The sequence below is a fragment of the Biomphalaria glabrata genome, chromosome 11, assembly GCF_947242115.1.
Source record: "Biomphalaria glabrata chromosome 11, xgBioGlab47.1, whole genome shotgun sequence".
Lineage (NCBI taxonomy): Eukaryota > Metazoa > Mollusca > Gastropoda > Planorbidae > Biomphalaria > Biomphalaria glabrata.
In genome coordinates this window covers 10449825-10467370 of record NC_074721.1, presented here as the reverse complement: position 1 = coordinate 10467370, position 17546 = coordinate 10449825, and the positions used below count along the sequence as shown (strand labels likewise).

General features: G+C 35.2%; 2 protein-coding genes across 2 annotated transcripts; both read right to left on the bottom strand.

Annotated features, from left to right (window-relative positions):
• Nucleotides 1-3439: 3439 nt before the first annotated feature.
• Nucleotides 3440-10056, bottom strand: LOC129921800 (uncharacterized). Its single transcript, XM_056004734.1, has 3 exons — nucleotides 9744-10056; nucleotides 8052-8313; nucleotides 3440-6209 (listed from the first exon to the last, which is right to left on the bottom strand). The coding sequence occupies exons 2-3, from the start codon at nucleotides 8252-8254 to the stop codon at nucleotides 5627-5629; spliced, it is 786 nt and encodes a 261-aa protein (XP_055860709.1). The 5' UTR covers nucleotides 8255-8313; nucleotides 9744-10056; the 3' UTR covers nucleotides 3440-5626.
• Nucleotides 10057-10636: 580 nt separating this feature from the next.
• On the bottom strand, nucleotides 10637-15871 carry LOC106066914 (uncharacterized). Its single transcript, XM_013226017.2, has 2 exons — nucleotides 15471-15871; nucleotides 10637-12983 (listed from the first exon to the last, which is right to left on the bottom strand). Exons 1-2 carry the CDS (start codon nucleotides 15662-15664, stop codon nucleotides 11489-11491), a joined length of 1689 nt encoding a protein of 562 aa, XP_013081471.2. The 5' UTR covers nucleotides 15665-15871; the 3' UTR covers nucleotides 10637-11488.
• Between the last annotated feature and the right edge of the window lie 1675 nt (nucleotides 15872-17546).

Genomic DNA, 17546 nt, shown 5'->3' with positions numbered 1-17546 from the left:
CAATAGTGCAGTGAAACTAAGAGAGGTAACTCGTCGGTGGGTCGAGGTGAAGATAAGTGATTTTTTTAACGTGTGGTAAAAGTTTTTTGATGATTGCAATAAACATAATTCAATTCTGTTCATCTCTTGCAAATGTCAGTTTGATGTTCAGTTCAGTTCATCTCTTGCAAATGTCACTCTTGATGTTCAGTACAGTTCATCTCATGAAAATGTCAGTCTTGATGTTCAGTTCAGTTCGTCTCTTGCTAATGTTAGTTTGATGTTCAGTTCAGTTCATCTCTTGCAAATGTCAGTCTTGATGTTCAGTTCAGTTCATCTATTGCAAATGTCAGTTTGATGTTCAGTTCTGCTCATCTCTTGCAAATGTAAGTCTTGATGTTCAGTTCAGTTCATCTCTTGCAAATGTCAGTCTTGAATCTCTTGATGTTCAGTTAAGTTCATCTCTTGAAAATGTAAGTCTTGATGTTCTGTTCAGTTCATCTCTTGCAAATGTCAGTTTGATGTTCAGTTCTGCTCATCTCTTGCAAATGTCAGTTTGATGTTCAGCTCTGTTCATCTCTTGCAAATGTCAGTTTGATGTTCAGTTCTGTTCATCTCTTGCAAATGTCAGTTTGATGTTCAGTTCTGTTCATCTTTTGCAAATGTCAGTCTTGATGTTCAGTTCTGTTCATCTCTTGCAAATGTCAGTCTTGATGTTCAGGTCTGTTCATCTCTTGCAAATGTCAGTCTTGATGTTCAGTTCTGTTCATCTCTTGCAAATGTCAGTCTTGATGTTCAGTTCTGTTCATCTCTTGCAAATGTCAGTCTTGATGTTCAGTTCAGTTCGTCTCTTGCTAATGTTAGTTTGATGTTCAGTTCAGTTCATCTCTTGCAAATGTCAGTCTTGATGTTCAGTTCAGTTCATCTATTGCAAATGTCAGTTTGATGTTCAGTTCTGCTCATCTCTTGCAAATGTAAGTCTTGATGTTCAGTTCAGTTCATCTCTTGCAAATGTCAGTCTTGAATCTCTTGATGTTCAGTTAAGTTCATCTCTTGAAAATGTAAGTCTTGATGTTCTGTTCAGTTCATCTCTTGCAAATGTCAGTTTGATGTTCAGTTCTGCTCATCTCTTGCAAATGTCAGTTTGATGTTCAGCTCTGTTCATCTCTTGCAAATGTCAGTTTGATGTTCAGTTCTGTTCATCTCTTGCAAATGTCAGTTTGATGTTCAGTTCTGTTCATCTTTTGCAAATGTCAGTCTTGATGTTCAGTTCTGTTCATCTCTTGCAAATGTCAGTCTTGATGTTCAGGTCTGTTCATCTCTTGCAAATGTCAGTCTTGATGTTCAGTTCTGTTCATCTCTTGCAAATGTCAGTCTTGATGTTCAGTTCTGTTCATCTCTTGCAAATGTCAGTCTTGATGTTCAGTTCTGTTCATCTCTTGCTTTCATGGTTCACTAATGTCTACTCAGATCTCTTCACTTTCCAATAAGTTTCCCAGACCTTAACTTTCCTTAACCTTCACCTATCCTTTAGTCCGTTTAACTCTTAGGGTACCACACATGACCTGTCAAACCGACTTTTTTTCCGTTCCCCTCTGTCTTTTGCCTCTTCAAATGACAGTGACATCATTTCACATTGTCTGCCCAGCACCATGACAACTAATGCGTTTTCTGTCCCTGCCACACCATCTCTATATCGTCCGCTAAGCCAGTGATGGGCAAACTCTTTTTGGAATGGGTCAAAACTTAAATGAAAAAAAAAGTGTCTGGCCATACTAGTTAAAACAATACAGAATATGATATATATTTCAATGATATAAAATTAAATTAATGCGATGAATGAAGTTAACAGTGTTTTTTTTATAATAGTTCATCAAAATTTGGTTAAAATTGATAAGTAGTTATCTCTAAGAGTAAACTGAGGTATTCGGCTGTTAATCTATTTCTGTTGTAAGTTAGATTAGTGGGAAAACAAAGCTCACACAAATATGAAGAGGCGAAATTTGTACACATTCCCTGATCATGATAATTCTTTTTGGAGATTGTCAACATTTGTTGTTTTTTTATTCTCATCAGTCATAAATGCATTAAGTATGTCATTATGTTTAGAAGTGAAATGTCACTATATATATATATTTCATTACATGAGAAACAATAGTTTGTCTTTATTACGAGAAAGTACTTTGGCGTCTACTTAACTTTAAAGACTCTAGATTTTAAATCAAATTTTTTGTTGTTGAAATTTCGGGGCTTAACAGATATATTAACATATACAGTGAAATAAACAAACACCAACCCAATAATCACATTTTAAAATAGCATTTAACGTATTCTGACATTTTGTTGACTGCGCTGTTCAGACACTACCAAAAGTGACTCAATAAAATGAAAATTCCCAGCATCAGACCAATGTTTCAACCATATATAGATATGCGGTTTTAACTCTTTCTCTCCGTAATTATTTACAACATTCTGGTGGAATCAACGCTGGTATCGTCAGTTAGGAGAGAAAGAGTTAAAATGCACTATAAGCTTGCATTTGTACATTGTAAAACGAAATCATTATTTTTAACTATTATTACAAAACATGAGCCAGGCCGAATTTAACCTTTCCTTGGACCGGAGATGACTCGCGGGCCGTAGTTTGGCCATCACTTGACATCACTGCACTTAGCACTAGTTAGTATTTCTTCTTCCGCCAATGCTTACAGTAAGTTAACTTTGAACATTCAAGAGCGTTACATCTCTTTCGTTCATATTTTATTTGTGTATTATCTATTTGGCTCTATCTCTAAGTTTCATGGATATGGCTGGTATATTTTTTTTAAAACTTTGTACAGTATTACATAACGCCACAACCAATATCTCTTTATTTAGTATATGTCTCAAACCAATTGTCAGAAAGGTTTAGTCGGTTTGACTTTATTTTGGACAATCCACTTTATAATTGTTGTCCTCAGCAAGAGCTCAACTGTATGACGTCTCTTACGCTGAATGACGTATTACTGTGCACATATCCTGTTTCTGTGTGGATTCTTTTTTTTTTTTTAACTTTGTCTTTTCGAATTCCTCTCACGTAGTGGACAAAAAATTGCAATTAAATATAACTTGGGTAACATTAATAAGCGTACTTTGTATGGTATGCAGGTCACCTCGTTCAAAGCTACAGTCTCACTTGAAATAGTAAAATATCTGAGAAGTTCATTATGGCGATGTAAAATACTACTGTGTTATTTGTATTTTTATTTTAAAAAATGCATTGTAGTAATTATTTGGTCGTGGAGGACATGCATGCAGGTACAAATAGCAATTAAATATACCCTGGAAATTTTCATCTTAGTAGTGATAGTAGAATGCTCTACCAAATACATTTATTAAAAGAAAGTACTTTGCACAGAGTGTAAGGACAAACTCAAAACACAATCATGTTGTTTTTAAAGTTAGGATGGCTGCCTGGTCGTGCGGTTTGCACGCTGTACTGTCGTTTGGATTTATCGATGGTCCCGGGTTCAAACCCTACCCGCTCTCATCCCCCCTTGTCCTGCGGGAGGTTTGGACTAGGAACTATCTTCAACTCTGAAGGAACATCCGAAACATGTAAAACAAAACAAAACTCCTTGTTATAATTTTATTGATTGGTCAGATAGGAACATTAATCCATTCAATCTAATTCGCTTGTATGGAATTGTACAAATTATTTCCTTTACTTTAGCAATGATTTTTTTGTTAGCTTGACAAGCTACAATCGTGATTTAAACACACACACTCACAGAGGCAGAAAGAGAGGGGGGGGGTGAATTGAAGTTTGAGAGTGGAAGGAGGCAATGAAGTATGCCTGTATCTGCAGTATGTGTCACAAGTTCTAATGGTTTGATTAGGTATATGTTTAAAATGATTATTCTTTTAAAGTTTTGCAGTAATACTATTTAGTAAACGGTATAAAGATAATGATAAAAGACATGTTACATTTATTTAGTAAAATCTTGTGCAAGTTAATTTCATAAACATTATACTAAAAAATATATGTATTCATAATAAAAATATAAGAATCTATAAAACAAAAGAAGGTAACAGTAGGACATAACAATGCAGAAAATGATGTTTCTATTAAAAAAAATGTATATACATAAACAATTGCACTTGTATAGAATTTTAAAAAAACAACAACAAAAATATGTTTATTTCAACATGCGCATTTCTCCCTTGATACAAAATAAAGTTACGTTAGTTTCAACTATTTTTAAGATATGATTAGTATGTTAAATTATCAAACTCCTTGCTATTTCAGAAGTTCCGATGTTCAGCGAATGCATTTATATCACTGGGCAGATTGAAGAACTTTTGGTTATCTACACCTGTCGAGACGGAGATCAGCAAGTCTAGGGCAGTCAAATAGAATTTAAGACAGTTTCATCTTCCTCTCCGCAGCAGGCGAATTGTGATTCAAAGTTTGCCACTGAACCGTGAGAAATATGAGCCAATGGGTTAATGGCCCTGTACTTTAATAGGTTTATCAGGCCTGTGTAGTCTCCACCACTAGATAGGGTGGTCAGGGAGCCTCGTGAGCTCTAAGACTCCGAAGGCCTTTTGAAACTTTCCATGAACTGAAAATTCTTTTCAATTTCCATCGCTTGGAGCATGATGGAAACCCACAGACTACTTGGAAAGTGATGTAAATATATGTAAAATAGGAATGATACCTAGTCAGAGAACATATATAACATCTACATTCAGGAGAGTACATTCATACTGTAAGATTGTGTACAAAAAACAAAGGACGGCATTATCAATGCGTTGAATGCGCTCTACTAAACGCTATTTGATCTCTACTAGAACAAACAATTTACCAATATTGATGTCTATGTGTCTCTCCACAAACTTATTTTCATTGCAAAGTAAGTATAATAATGTACGTGGGAACTTCAAACAGTTAAAATCAATTTTAGTATTTACATTGCTGGTATAAACACTTGTTTCAAAGTAAATAACAAAAAAAACAACAAAAAAAACTTCAGAAAAATTGTTTTCTCAACATGCCTGTCAGTTGCGAAACCTCCAGCAAACTGATAATTATTTTCTGAAAGAAAAAGTTAGAAAGTAAACAACCAACAATTTAAATCAATTAACATGACAAACTATTTCTTGAAATAAAAAAAAAAAAAAAAAAAAAGAGAAATTATGTACTTTTGCCTTTGGCTATGTTAGAAAAGAAAATTAAAATGTAGATATCATAATCTTTGATAAATCAGAAAAATGACAAATTCTATGTACATTATAAAAAAAACATGTATAATTAAAATACTATTGTCAGTGTTAGTATATTTGTACATTGCTATTTGCACATTTTAAGAATTCCAGAGATCTTGTTATATTACATTTGTAAGCAGATAGTCTGGATGTTACTTTACAGCCTTTGAAACTCATATGGAATGTATTTGAATAAACACTTTTGTTTATGTTCTTTCCTTAGACGTCCCTCAATAGTAATTGTATAAAGTAGAACTTAAGTCATTCATTTATATAGGAACCGTGCTGACTATATGAACACCTTGAAGCATGGATTTCTTCAAGCTATATCTATTTGTCTACATTGATGTCTATGGTATTTAGTATCTGGAATATATAAACTTAGTAGAGTATGTGAGATTTAAAATTCAATCATTCCAGCTTCTTTCTTTATGAATGGATGTCCTTGGGACTTTGTTGGATATGGATCATTTTTGTAAGGGGCATGTGGTTTGGATTTGGCTGGGTATGGAGATTCTTCTTCTGTTAAATCTTTAAAGCACTTGACCTTTACAAAGTACACCGAGAGCATAAAGATGAGCCCCAGAACGAGCATTACAGCGATTATGATGCCGATTCCGGCCATTGATATTCCGTTCCCACCCTTGTAGACGTCGTCGCTGTAATAACCGACTTCCCTGCACATGACTAAGCAGTTGACGATGGCGCCTTGGTCGATGGTGATGTCGATAAGTAGGGAAGAGTCCCATCTGGAGACGCCAAGGAAGGCCTTGCAGGGCAGCGAGATGTTGGACTTGCATTGATCCTGCCAGCACACGCCGCACCTGGAGGAGTTGGTGGTTGTAGGGTACAGGCAGGACTTGAGGGTCCGTATGGTCGACTCGTCCATGTCGTTCTCGACCACAGAGACAACGTCTTCAAGGGGGAAAACTCTGAGCTTGACCCGAGTTGTCTGTTTAGTGGCACACATGGCTTCGTCCAAACTAAAAAAAAAAGAAAGTCATAAGAAATAAACTATATGGCTAGCTCCCTGGTTTAGAAACCACTGCGGAGCTTGATCTATGTAGGAAACAAAATTTTTATAATATACTGTATGACTTCGCTACACGCAAGGCTCCTAAAGTTAACTTGATCGAGGTATTGTACTTAGTAAAGAATGAAGAAAATTCAATATTCTTATACTATCCTTATCCCTACCAGACTGGGCCCCGCGCAATCCGTTTGGCATAGGGGCCCCGCAATCGTTAGGACCATCCCAGATTATTGTTAATTTTTATACGTGAAAGTATAGTGCTGAAACATAGAATTTTAATGTTTAGAGACCAAGTGATATAATTAGTTTTCTATAATTAAACGGGGCTTGCACTTGTGCATTGCTGTATTCGTATAGACCTCAGGCTCAAAGAGATGTTTACGTGACGTCCTGGTCTATTAGAAACCTCAAGAGTTGTTCTGCGTGCAGATCTTATCTATAGACATCTACGAGAATTGTTGAACTAAAGTAATTCTTCATTAGTTTGAGGCGCGAGAAGCTTCTTTCATCAGATTCCAAAATTACGGGATAATGCCGTTTTTTTTTTTATCGCGCGTATGATAGGCATTTTCCTTACTGAATGACACCCCAAAATCACTTTTTTTTCTATATATTTCAGGAGTTTTCTAAAGATTTTAATAACTTTCGGATATTTCCAGGACTTTTTCGTATATTTTGCAATTTCAGGAGATTTTCAGGAGCTCCTGGTAAATTGACAGGAGGTCGGAGAAAATCTGCTCTATACAATGGTTTAATTGAATAATTTATACACCTAGTATTAGCGCACGCAGGACCTATGAAAGTGCGGGGCCCACTGGGGTCGCATAAGTGTGGAGCCCACTGCGGTCACCTAAGGCCGGCCCTGCGAATGCTACGCCACCGGTCGACTAGTCTTATATATCGCAGAAGTTACTTCAAAAAAAAAAAGATAATTACGTCCTACGCATTTAATGGGTCAATCTAATCATGCATATTAATCACAAACTCTAGTGCTCTAATGGTGTTACTCTAATCAAATTGGAATATTCATTTGTAATAAATATTACTGCTCTATTTTGTATTGGTTCTAGTTTCTCTATGTTTTCTTGAGTATTTTTTTTTATCAAGACTTGAATTGTCACTGGCTGTTTGTGAGATGTATATTTTCTATGATGTTTTGAGAAACAGTTCAACATTTAATTAGTTTGTCGAACAGCCCCGCCCGTAAATAGAAATCGAATGGCCGATTTAAAAAAACAACGAAACCTTCTTACGTTTATATTAAATAAGTGACCAATAAATATTGGATTAGTTGGAGTGATGACACTTTTAGTGCTTCTATTTCTACTTTAACAGATTTTCAGCCCAGATGCTTGAAATTAAATTATTATTTTAAATTTAAATTATTTTAAATCCATTTAATCCATTGGTTAATATGCATGACGCGTAGGACGTAATCATCTTCTTTTTTGAAGTAACGTCTGTATCATATAAGATAAGATACGATAAAACATTATTTTTCATACATATTTACCTAAAATGTCATTAAATTGTAATGGTATTTAATTTTACGTTAGAAATTTATTTAAAATAAAATATAGTTGAAATATATTGGATATATTGAGAGGACATAATATTTAGCATTGATTTATTTCGTTATAATATAAAAGTGATATTTTTTTTTATTCTAACGATCACGTTATATTTTCTCCAGTGTGGCCCATTAACTACTAATCATTTTCCCAAAGAATCCACGCGGCCGCCCAGACACAAAAAAAATAATTTACAAATGTATTGGAAAAAAAAATCTTACATTCTGATAGCAGGCATGTCGGGATAGAATGTTTTGACCTCAACACTGGGATCTGTTTCTCTTAAGTTGACATTACGTAGTGTCCAGCTCTTGAGTCCACCCACTGGCCACACAGTGGCTAGGTGCAGTAGTAACATCAACCAAAGCTTAAAATCTAATGATGTCAACATGGTCCCGAAATGGTGTTGTTTGATTATGCGCATATTTAAGTGCTGCTTTTTTTTTTCTTTTAAAGTATTTTAAAGATGTTCTTTTTTTTAATCTGGAAGATGAGAAAACTTCAACATAACAATTAACAATAATTTTTTTATGAAACTGATGTCTGTATCGTAATATCAAATATTTTATTCTTATAAACTAACGAATAATAGATTTAGACATAGATGAACCTTTTTTTTTACTATGCCACTATTCCATGTCCTCACAGACACACACACAAATCTTGGTAAAGCGAATGTATAAATCTATTAAAGAGTATATAAATTTCAAATGATAGTCATATTGATTTAACTCTTTCTCTCCGTAATTATTTTGCCACGTTTCGACGGGATTTTTCTTTTGGCTCATTACTATTTCACTGCCCTGTTATGGTTAAGCTTCAATAGCTTTGTTGTTTGTAATCAGGAAATGTTTTATTTGGTATATAATTAAAAAGAAATGTATGCTTTTTTATATAACACAAATTAAAGTTTATAAAATCAAATATTACTTTAATTTAATGAGGTCCAATCAACGATGGTATCGTCATTTAGGAGAGAAAAAGTTGTAAACGTACAGGTCGGTGTGCAAAATGTTTATGGACATTTGTTTAGTTAACTTTTTAATGAATAAGGCCTACAAGCGGAAATAACCACAGACGTATGTTCAAGATAAAGATTGTCTAGACCTCAGGCCAAATACGATTATTTTTTTATACTTTAAAAAACTCATAACGGCCAAACTAGAGTAGTATACTGGCCTTGTAAGATGTGGACTATTGTGAAATGTGAAAGGTGAAGAGTGAGAGAGAGAGACTACGTCAGAAATGAAAAGAGATAGATAGTTTAAGTCAGAAGTGAAAAGAGAGAGAGAGAGAGAGAGAGTCAGAAATGAAAAGCGATAGAGAGAGAGAGAGACTAAGAAATGAGAAAGAGAGAGATTAAGTCAGCTGTGAAAAGAGAGAGAGAGTCAGAAATTAAAATAGATAGAGAGATAGAGAGAGAGAGAGAGAGAGAAACTAAGAAATAAGAAAGATAGAGATTTAGTCAGTTGTGAAAAGAGAGAGAGTTAGAAATGAAAAGATATATACATATATATATATATATATATAGAGAGAGAGAGAGAGAGAGAGACAGACTAAGTCAGAATGGAAGAGAGAAAGAGAGTGAGTCAGAAATGAAAAGAGATAGAGAGAATAAGACTAAGAAAGAGAGAGAGAGTGAGAGAGAAAATTAAATAGACAAATACAATGAAGAGATAGGAAAGATAAGATAAGAAATGAGGAGAGACAGAGATAAAGAGAGAATGATGGAGAGAGACAGAGGGCAATAAAGAGAAATATGAGAGAAAAAGGTCGACTCCAAAGAAAAACATCCACAGTTCCTTTCCCAAACTTTTCGAGGGAAACAACTTTCCATTAAAATCCTTTCTCTGCATTTATACATTTTGAAATGTGCATAATTTAATGGTGATATCACAAATAAAAATACTTACAATTCAGTGTGCACAATAGTTCTGAAACACTTGCTTTCTACCAAACTCTCTCCGTGTAGTTGAGTACTACAAAGGAACAACGCATTCCCCGATCAGTGAGCAGCACATCTTGTTCCCAGTCCTGTCACAACCACCGACGGGACCAATCAATAGTTTCTATTTATAGATCCGCTCGGCCTTACCTGACACACAGGCGTGACTCACTCGGGTGAGGAATCAATGGAGCGTTTTACTCTTTTCCTTCTACGTCTTTTTGAATGGACATGACTTTAAGCAGACATAATTTTTATACTGAGTATGCTTCATTATTTTATTGTATCCTATTTAAACTAATTATCCATGTAGCGACTAATCTAGGTCAGCTGCGTTTTGAATTTAAATTTAAACACAAGAGACTGAAGAAACCAAGTGAAAGATGAAATGATATTTTTAATATATATATAAGTAAAAGAATTTCGCACTTACAAATGTATCTTTTGATACTGTAAAAGTTATTTCCCTTAATCAATATTAAATGAAACAACTGATTACCAAAAATGTACTAATTTGATAATTTTATAATGTATTCCTATTTCGTTAGGTAAAATAAATAACTGTTTAACGTTTCGACTTGGTCCGAGAAATTATTTAAGGGTGCGTTACAATCAGCTGTAGCTGTGAATACTTTAGGATTAACTTCCTTTGTTGGTATCAAACAAAATTACTAATTACTAGTAGTTAATATACTAAAGGGTAATCTGTTTTTATTGATTCATGTCTTTTTTGTGTAAATGAATAAGTTTGCAAAGCTTCAACTTGATCCGAGAATGTATGTGTGAGAAATAACATGTACACAAATTTGACCAGACAGACAAACAGACATAAGACAGAGTGAGTTAATATAAGCTTTGTAAAAAAAAACTAACTTCTTTTATTCCGTATTATTTAAAAAAAAATGAACAGATGACTTATTTTACATTGTTTAAAAATAACAAACAATGAATGAAAGAACAATATAAAGAATCTCTATCAATTAGTATTTTAAATTCAGAATTCTTATAGAAAAAACAATACTAACTTAAATCTGTGTGTGTGTTTATGTGCTAGTAAATGTATATGTGTAATTTAAGAGTTTGGTGTCAAAGTGTGTATAACTGAATGGATAGATGTGTGTGTGTGTGACAGTGTGAATACGTTTATGTGTGCATGTGTGTTGTGAGTGTGTGTGTGTGTGCGTAAAAGTTTATGTGTGCAAGTGCGTGTGAGTATGTGTACGTGTGACTCTGTGTGACCATAGTTTATGAAGCGACTTGTTGTTTGTCAATCTGTGTGTGTTGACCTGTGTGATTTGATTGCGTGTGAATACTTTTGCGTGAGTGTTTGCGTTTAGTGACGATGTGTGTAAAAAAAATTTAATCAGAAAGAGAATGCAAGTTATATTTCACAATAATATGACAAGAAAAATGTATCTTATATTTTAAAATAATATGACAATATTCTAATTTCGAAATTAAAATAATGTTTAAAATTAAGTTTGTGTAAATTTTTAAATACTTTTTTATACTCCAATACTCGATTGTACCATTTAATTGATCCAATACTTCAACTAGATAATTCTGTAAATCACTAATACAAGAATTTGATTCAAGGATAATGTCTCCGGTAATTATATTTTCATATTTAATTATATCGGAGATAAATCCAAGTAAGCCCCTTTCTAATACACTCTTCCATTTGGTTATGAAAACTAATAGTCTAATGATACCTTAATTTCTGTCCAAATTTAAGTAATCACTTTTATCTACATGGGTTTTATTGTACATTACGTTATTGTATAAATGTTTTTTAACTGTCGCATACTCGACCGCTACATTTGATTGATCCTGTACTTTAACTAGACCGTCTTGTTGGCCTGTATCACTTATATCAGAACTTGATTTGAGAATAGTGTCTCTGGTAGTGGCTCTTTCGTATTTAATGTTATCGGAAGAGGAGCATTTCAGATTAGTGTCCTGGTCAAAACTTTTTGATTTCTCAAAGTTCTCATTCATAGGTACGCGCTGCTCATGCGCAGTGTTGTAAATATTTGTGACATTTTTCTGTATCTCGTGCAGTTTGGAATAATCGCTTCTGGTGTTGTCAATGGCACTCAATCCCAAAGTGTTGTCAATGGCACTCAATCCCAAATTGTTGTCAATGGCACTCAATCCCAAATTGTCCAGTTTTTCAGAATGAACCTCTAATGTATTTCTTTTAAAAGGTTCATGATACACCTCTGCTGCCATTTCATTAATAACTGATTCTAACATATTCTTGTCTTCAGGCATAATCTCGATGTCGAGATCTGTTCTCGCGTGATTATTATCAACCCTTATGGTAGTCTGGGCTGAGTATCTTTGTGTAACCCTATTCCTTGGCATCTCTTCACTTAAATTAGGTAAATGTTTTGAATTTTGCACATTTTCAATTTTAATCATCTTTGCGTTTACAGGACTTACATCTTGATGGCAGGGCTCCATATTATTTGGAGGTTGTTGAGATTTCTGAGGAAAGCAGAAACAAACTCGAGCTAGAACACTCGAGGGCTTTGTTTCATTTCTAAACTTATAGAATAACGTTGCAAGAATGACAGCTATTATAATCAAAACCAAGCATATCACAACTGCTATTATGATAGTATTTGAAACGCTGAGTTCTGAATCATTGGTCGAGGAAGCTGTGTAAGGATTAGACTGAGATATCGTCGAACTGACTGTAAGTAAAGTTGGTAGTGTAGCATTTGGTATGCTGTTTTCAAGAAAAGATACTGTAGATCTAGAAATTAGCGCATCCGTACTGCTTTGGTCAACAGGAAACACTGACAATTCAGTTGGAGAGTTTGTTGTTCTTTTCTCTTTTGGAATCCATGCACATTCTTGTCCTTCACTAGAACAGACTATAGAATGTGTAGACCTAAAAACGCTATCCACAAAACAAATAGTGCAATTACCTTCTCTTAAGCGCATTGCACAATTCGAGAGTGCTACATTATTCTTGATAGAAACCACACAGTATCTTGTGTTTTTGTTAAAATCGTTTACTGATGATTTACGGCAAACTATAGAACGAGTCGTGTTTGAAAATTTGCACATTCTACAAGCGAATTGTTGATGACTACTAAATGTCCTTACAGTCGGATAGATGTCGCTCACAAACCATCCTGGGCTGATAAAAGCGATGCACTTTTGAAAGTACATATTTTGTAAACACATATAGAATCTTCTGCAAAATAAAATTAAGTCAAAAGTTAGATTAATATAGAAATATAAATAAATAAATAAATATATTGTTACGAATCTCACTATCCAGGCTCTCTGCAAACTGCACCATACACCACCAACTTAAAGAACTTGACAAGTCAGGGCTCCAAAATAACGTAAAGGTTTAATGTCAATAAATAACAGCCAATACTGTACAATTGGCAGCACGTAGAACAGTACAAATAGCTCTGCGATAACAAATATCTCTCCGATAACACCGTTCCGCCGTATCAAGTCTTGCACTGGCCTCTCCGTCTCGTTCCGGGCTTGCACTGGGTTCAACAGTTCGGGACTGACTTCACACACTTGGGCTCGCTGTGTCGGACTCGATCACAGACCAAGATCAAGACGCCGTTCGTCTCAACTGTACTTGACAGTACTCCGCACTGAACCGTCGTGATGCTCCGTACAGAACCACACCGTTGAACTGTGCTGTAGTCGACCGTGTTCTGAACTCCTGTCGTGAACCCGCTTTCTGAACCGTGCTGTATTGAGCCCCTTTTCTCGACCGTCTTGACTGCGACACCTCCGCTCTTATATAGGGTCCCTACTGGCCTTCTCGAACCGGACAGAACGCCGCTCGAAGTTTCTAGGTGGTCAGGTGACTACAACTCTCGTGACGCTGCGATCCTTCCCGAACCGTCCTGTTGACACGACTCGGCTGACAGTCGTAGCTCGTCACGGTTGACCGCTCGTCTAGCGCTGGCCTGGGGCGATTTGCGTCGGCTGACTACACACACACCACTACCCCCATCTGTGCCACCACTAGGTTTATATCAATATATATATATATATATTGTTACGTATTTCTGAATCTTCTGGCTAGAAGTATTAGTTGGCACACAAATAAAAACACTGCAAAGAACTTGACGACTAAACTTTCAGTTTCATATAACTTTAATGACTATTAACTCTAACAATTCGTTACTGTAACATGTAGCGTAGAAGACTACAATATCTGTCAGTTTACAGTTAGCTATACTTCGTTGCAATTCATCTCTTCACTTCCTTGCAATTCATCTCTTCTCAACTTGCATCGAGCCGTATTCCGCAGAACAGACCAACGACACACTTCCCAGTGTCGCTCCAGGTCTCCCAAAGCTGAACCAAGTCGTACTCAAGTCTACCACATCAGAGCCACACACGTCTTACATCGATTGTATCGACTGTAACGGCTCAAGTCCACTGTAGTTCGCTGTATAGACTTTAACGACAGTAGTCCACTCCAGTTAACTCTACCCTAGTTAACTTGCATCGAGTCGTACACATTTCTCTTCCACTAGAGCCGCACACGTCTTACATTGTCTGTATCGACTGTAACGGCTCACTCACGACTCACTCACGACTCCATACGACTCACTTTCACATTAACTCTCTGGCTTATATAGAGTCCCTAATCGCTTGTCCAAAGTTGCACAAACACGGCTAGTATCCTCTGGAATAACACGTGAGGAAACGTCACATCCTGTCTTTGTTTATACATGTAGATTCCAGAAAACATCGGCTACAGTGTCATCTTGCCGGGGTCACAAGTTGTGACCTCTATCTGTCACTGGACATTGCTAGTACCTTTTGGAATAACATGTAAGGACACGTCACATCCTGTCTCTGTTTATACACGTACATTCCAGGGAACACCCGCTGCTGTGTTATCTCGTCGGGGTCATACGTTAACCTCTTCCTGTCACTGGTCATTTGTAACAATATTATGATAATAAAAAAAAAACACTAACAAAGACGCTAAATAACAGTATAAGAAGTAGAATTATCTTGCGCTAGAGGCAAAAGAAAGGTTGAATTTTTTTTATTAACATTGTTAAAATGGCGATTTATGTTGCAGATGATGTAAAGATCGTCTATTTTTGTGGCCCTCCTCCTTTACTTGTCCACAATTAATGTCAGGTACCCATTAGAGCAGGGTGGACTCAGAGGCGCCCTAAGATTCCGTCCCAGGCTTCACCATGATTTGAACATGAAATCAATCAGAAAATACTACCTAGATGTGAAAATATCCGATTTCACCTTTCTCACTGCTAGAATTAAAAGTAAACTTTTTTATTGTTCAAGTTATACAGAATCTTTATAGACTTCCTCACATACAGTCTGCTGACAAAACAAAAAAATGTGAACCTCTTTAAAAAAAAATAGCCTAGTCTATTAGCTTAGTAATATTTACATTTTATTTTTAGTAATTTACTTGTATTGTCTTTTTCCCTCTTGCATATTACTTATTAGATCAGTGTTTCCCAAACTTTTTCCTTAACCGAACACTTGGAACATATTGAGTATTAGCGGAACACTTTGCTTATGTTTTTGAGAAATTAATTCACATGGTGGCCCACTAGTTGATTATTCCAGTAGTTTGTGGAACACCTATTCTGGCCTAGTGGAACACTAGGGTTCCGCGGAGCACAGCTTGGGAAACACTGTATTAGATCAACTTACTTACCGTATTAGTATTGTAGAATTAAACTTAATGGTTGTGTCAGCTCCGTTCACAGGAAAAACAAATCTATAGTCAGAAAATTGGTTTTGGTAAGAACTAAAGAAACAAAAAAGAACTAAGAATAACACAACTTGAAAATTATCCATCATTTTACTAATCAATTCATCATGGAGACATTTTTTTAAATGTGTAGACATTGTGCTATCCAACTTTTACACATAGTTGAATATTCGAGTGATCACTCTTTAGAAATAATTGTTTGGTTGCTGTTAGTTTTTTTTTTCTTAATTTATTGCTGCTACGATGTTGAATTGACTGCTCCACAAAACGATAATAAGTTTAATGCTTGTATGTCAACCAGAGCGCAGGAAGTAAAATATATTGTATAACATGACTAGCTTCACGAGATGATAAGCGAAATCTGAACGTGTCAGTGTTGGCGCTTGGATATCAACAGTTCGATAACACGCTCACTGTACTATACACTGAAACAAACATTTTCTTGGTTTTATCAATATTGATTTTAAGTTCAACAATTTTTCATTGAGTATTCATGTAAATTTGATTTGAAATATCTAGAAAACATTGTATTTCAGTCAATTATAACCAACTAATGGCTAAGTGGTAAAGCATTGATTTCCGAATCGATGGGTCCGGTTTCAAATCGCAGTGAAGAATTGGATTTTTAATTATAAGATTTTAAAGGCGCCTATGACTCCACCCGACTCAAATCACTACTTGACGTTAGTTAGGAAAAGTGCTGGCCACATGACACCCTTGTTGTCTGTTGGCCATACATATAGATACCCTGTAGATCGCAAGGTCGAAAACAAACAAACAAAAGAACTAACAGCAGAGTATTATACCATTCGTTTCTGTTATCTACCAGATCTAGCCAAATAGCTTGTATAACAAGGCATCGCAGCTTTTAAAGGTGGGCAACTAGCTAGCAGTAATCAAGGAGATTGGATACAAAAAAAAATTAAATACCACGCAATGAGAAATTGTTACAAGAAAAACGTAAAAAAATACTTTAACAAAGAAAAGCTTATACAAAGTTTAAATGTATTAAGTAGTTTGGGCCAGGCTTGTGATTAAATTTATAATAGAATCTAGACCAACACCAATAAATGTGTGCGATTAGAAATATTTTTACCAATTGTTTTTGTCTAGCGCTATTTCATACTTTTAGCTTTCTCAATACGATCTGATCGTATCACTTGTCTGGGGGGGGGGGGGGGGGGGGAGAATGAAAGGGATAGTTGGGTGAATTTTTACTGTATTTGCTTTAAAAAAAAAATATTTAAAAAAATGGGGGGGGGGCGACTTGAAATCGAACTCATGTCTCAAGCCTTCTTAAATCGACATACAGACCACTTTGCTATTGAGGTGCCTATGAAAATAGATGATTGTAAAGTTATCTATTGTTTATTACAAACTTACTATAAAGTGAGACTACTTCAGCTTATACCCCTACTTCAGTCAAGTACTATTTCGTATGACTGCAAAATTTCATCTTAATCCAAAATTGGGAGTTGGAGAAACAATGTTTACAAACTTTTTTTACCAGACAGAGTTTATATTAGCTTTGTAACACAATTATTGCTCATTTCTTTTAATTAAGTTAGCTACAGTTCAGTTCAATTAAGCGTACTTGACATAGTTTAGCTTATTTTGAAAAGCAATCCAATAGCATGTCGTCCACTTTATGGGGCGTGGGTGTCTGGGATAATTTTCCTTAGTCATATCTAAAATCCTTTCTCTATATTTCGAATTCACATTTCAATACTAAAGGTTATCAAACTTTGTGTATTTTTTGTTTAGCATTTGTTTGGCCACTTTATGGAGGACTTTATGAGCTATAGTAATGTTAGATACCTAGGGATATACTTATATACATCTGCATGCTTATATATGTACATATACGTATGTAATGTGTATATACATATATTCACATACATATAAATATATACATAGTATGTGTATATATATACATATATACAAATAAATATGTGTGAATGTATATTTCATTTGTTATGTGCGGAGCACTGCGTGTATATATATATATAGTTATATAAT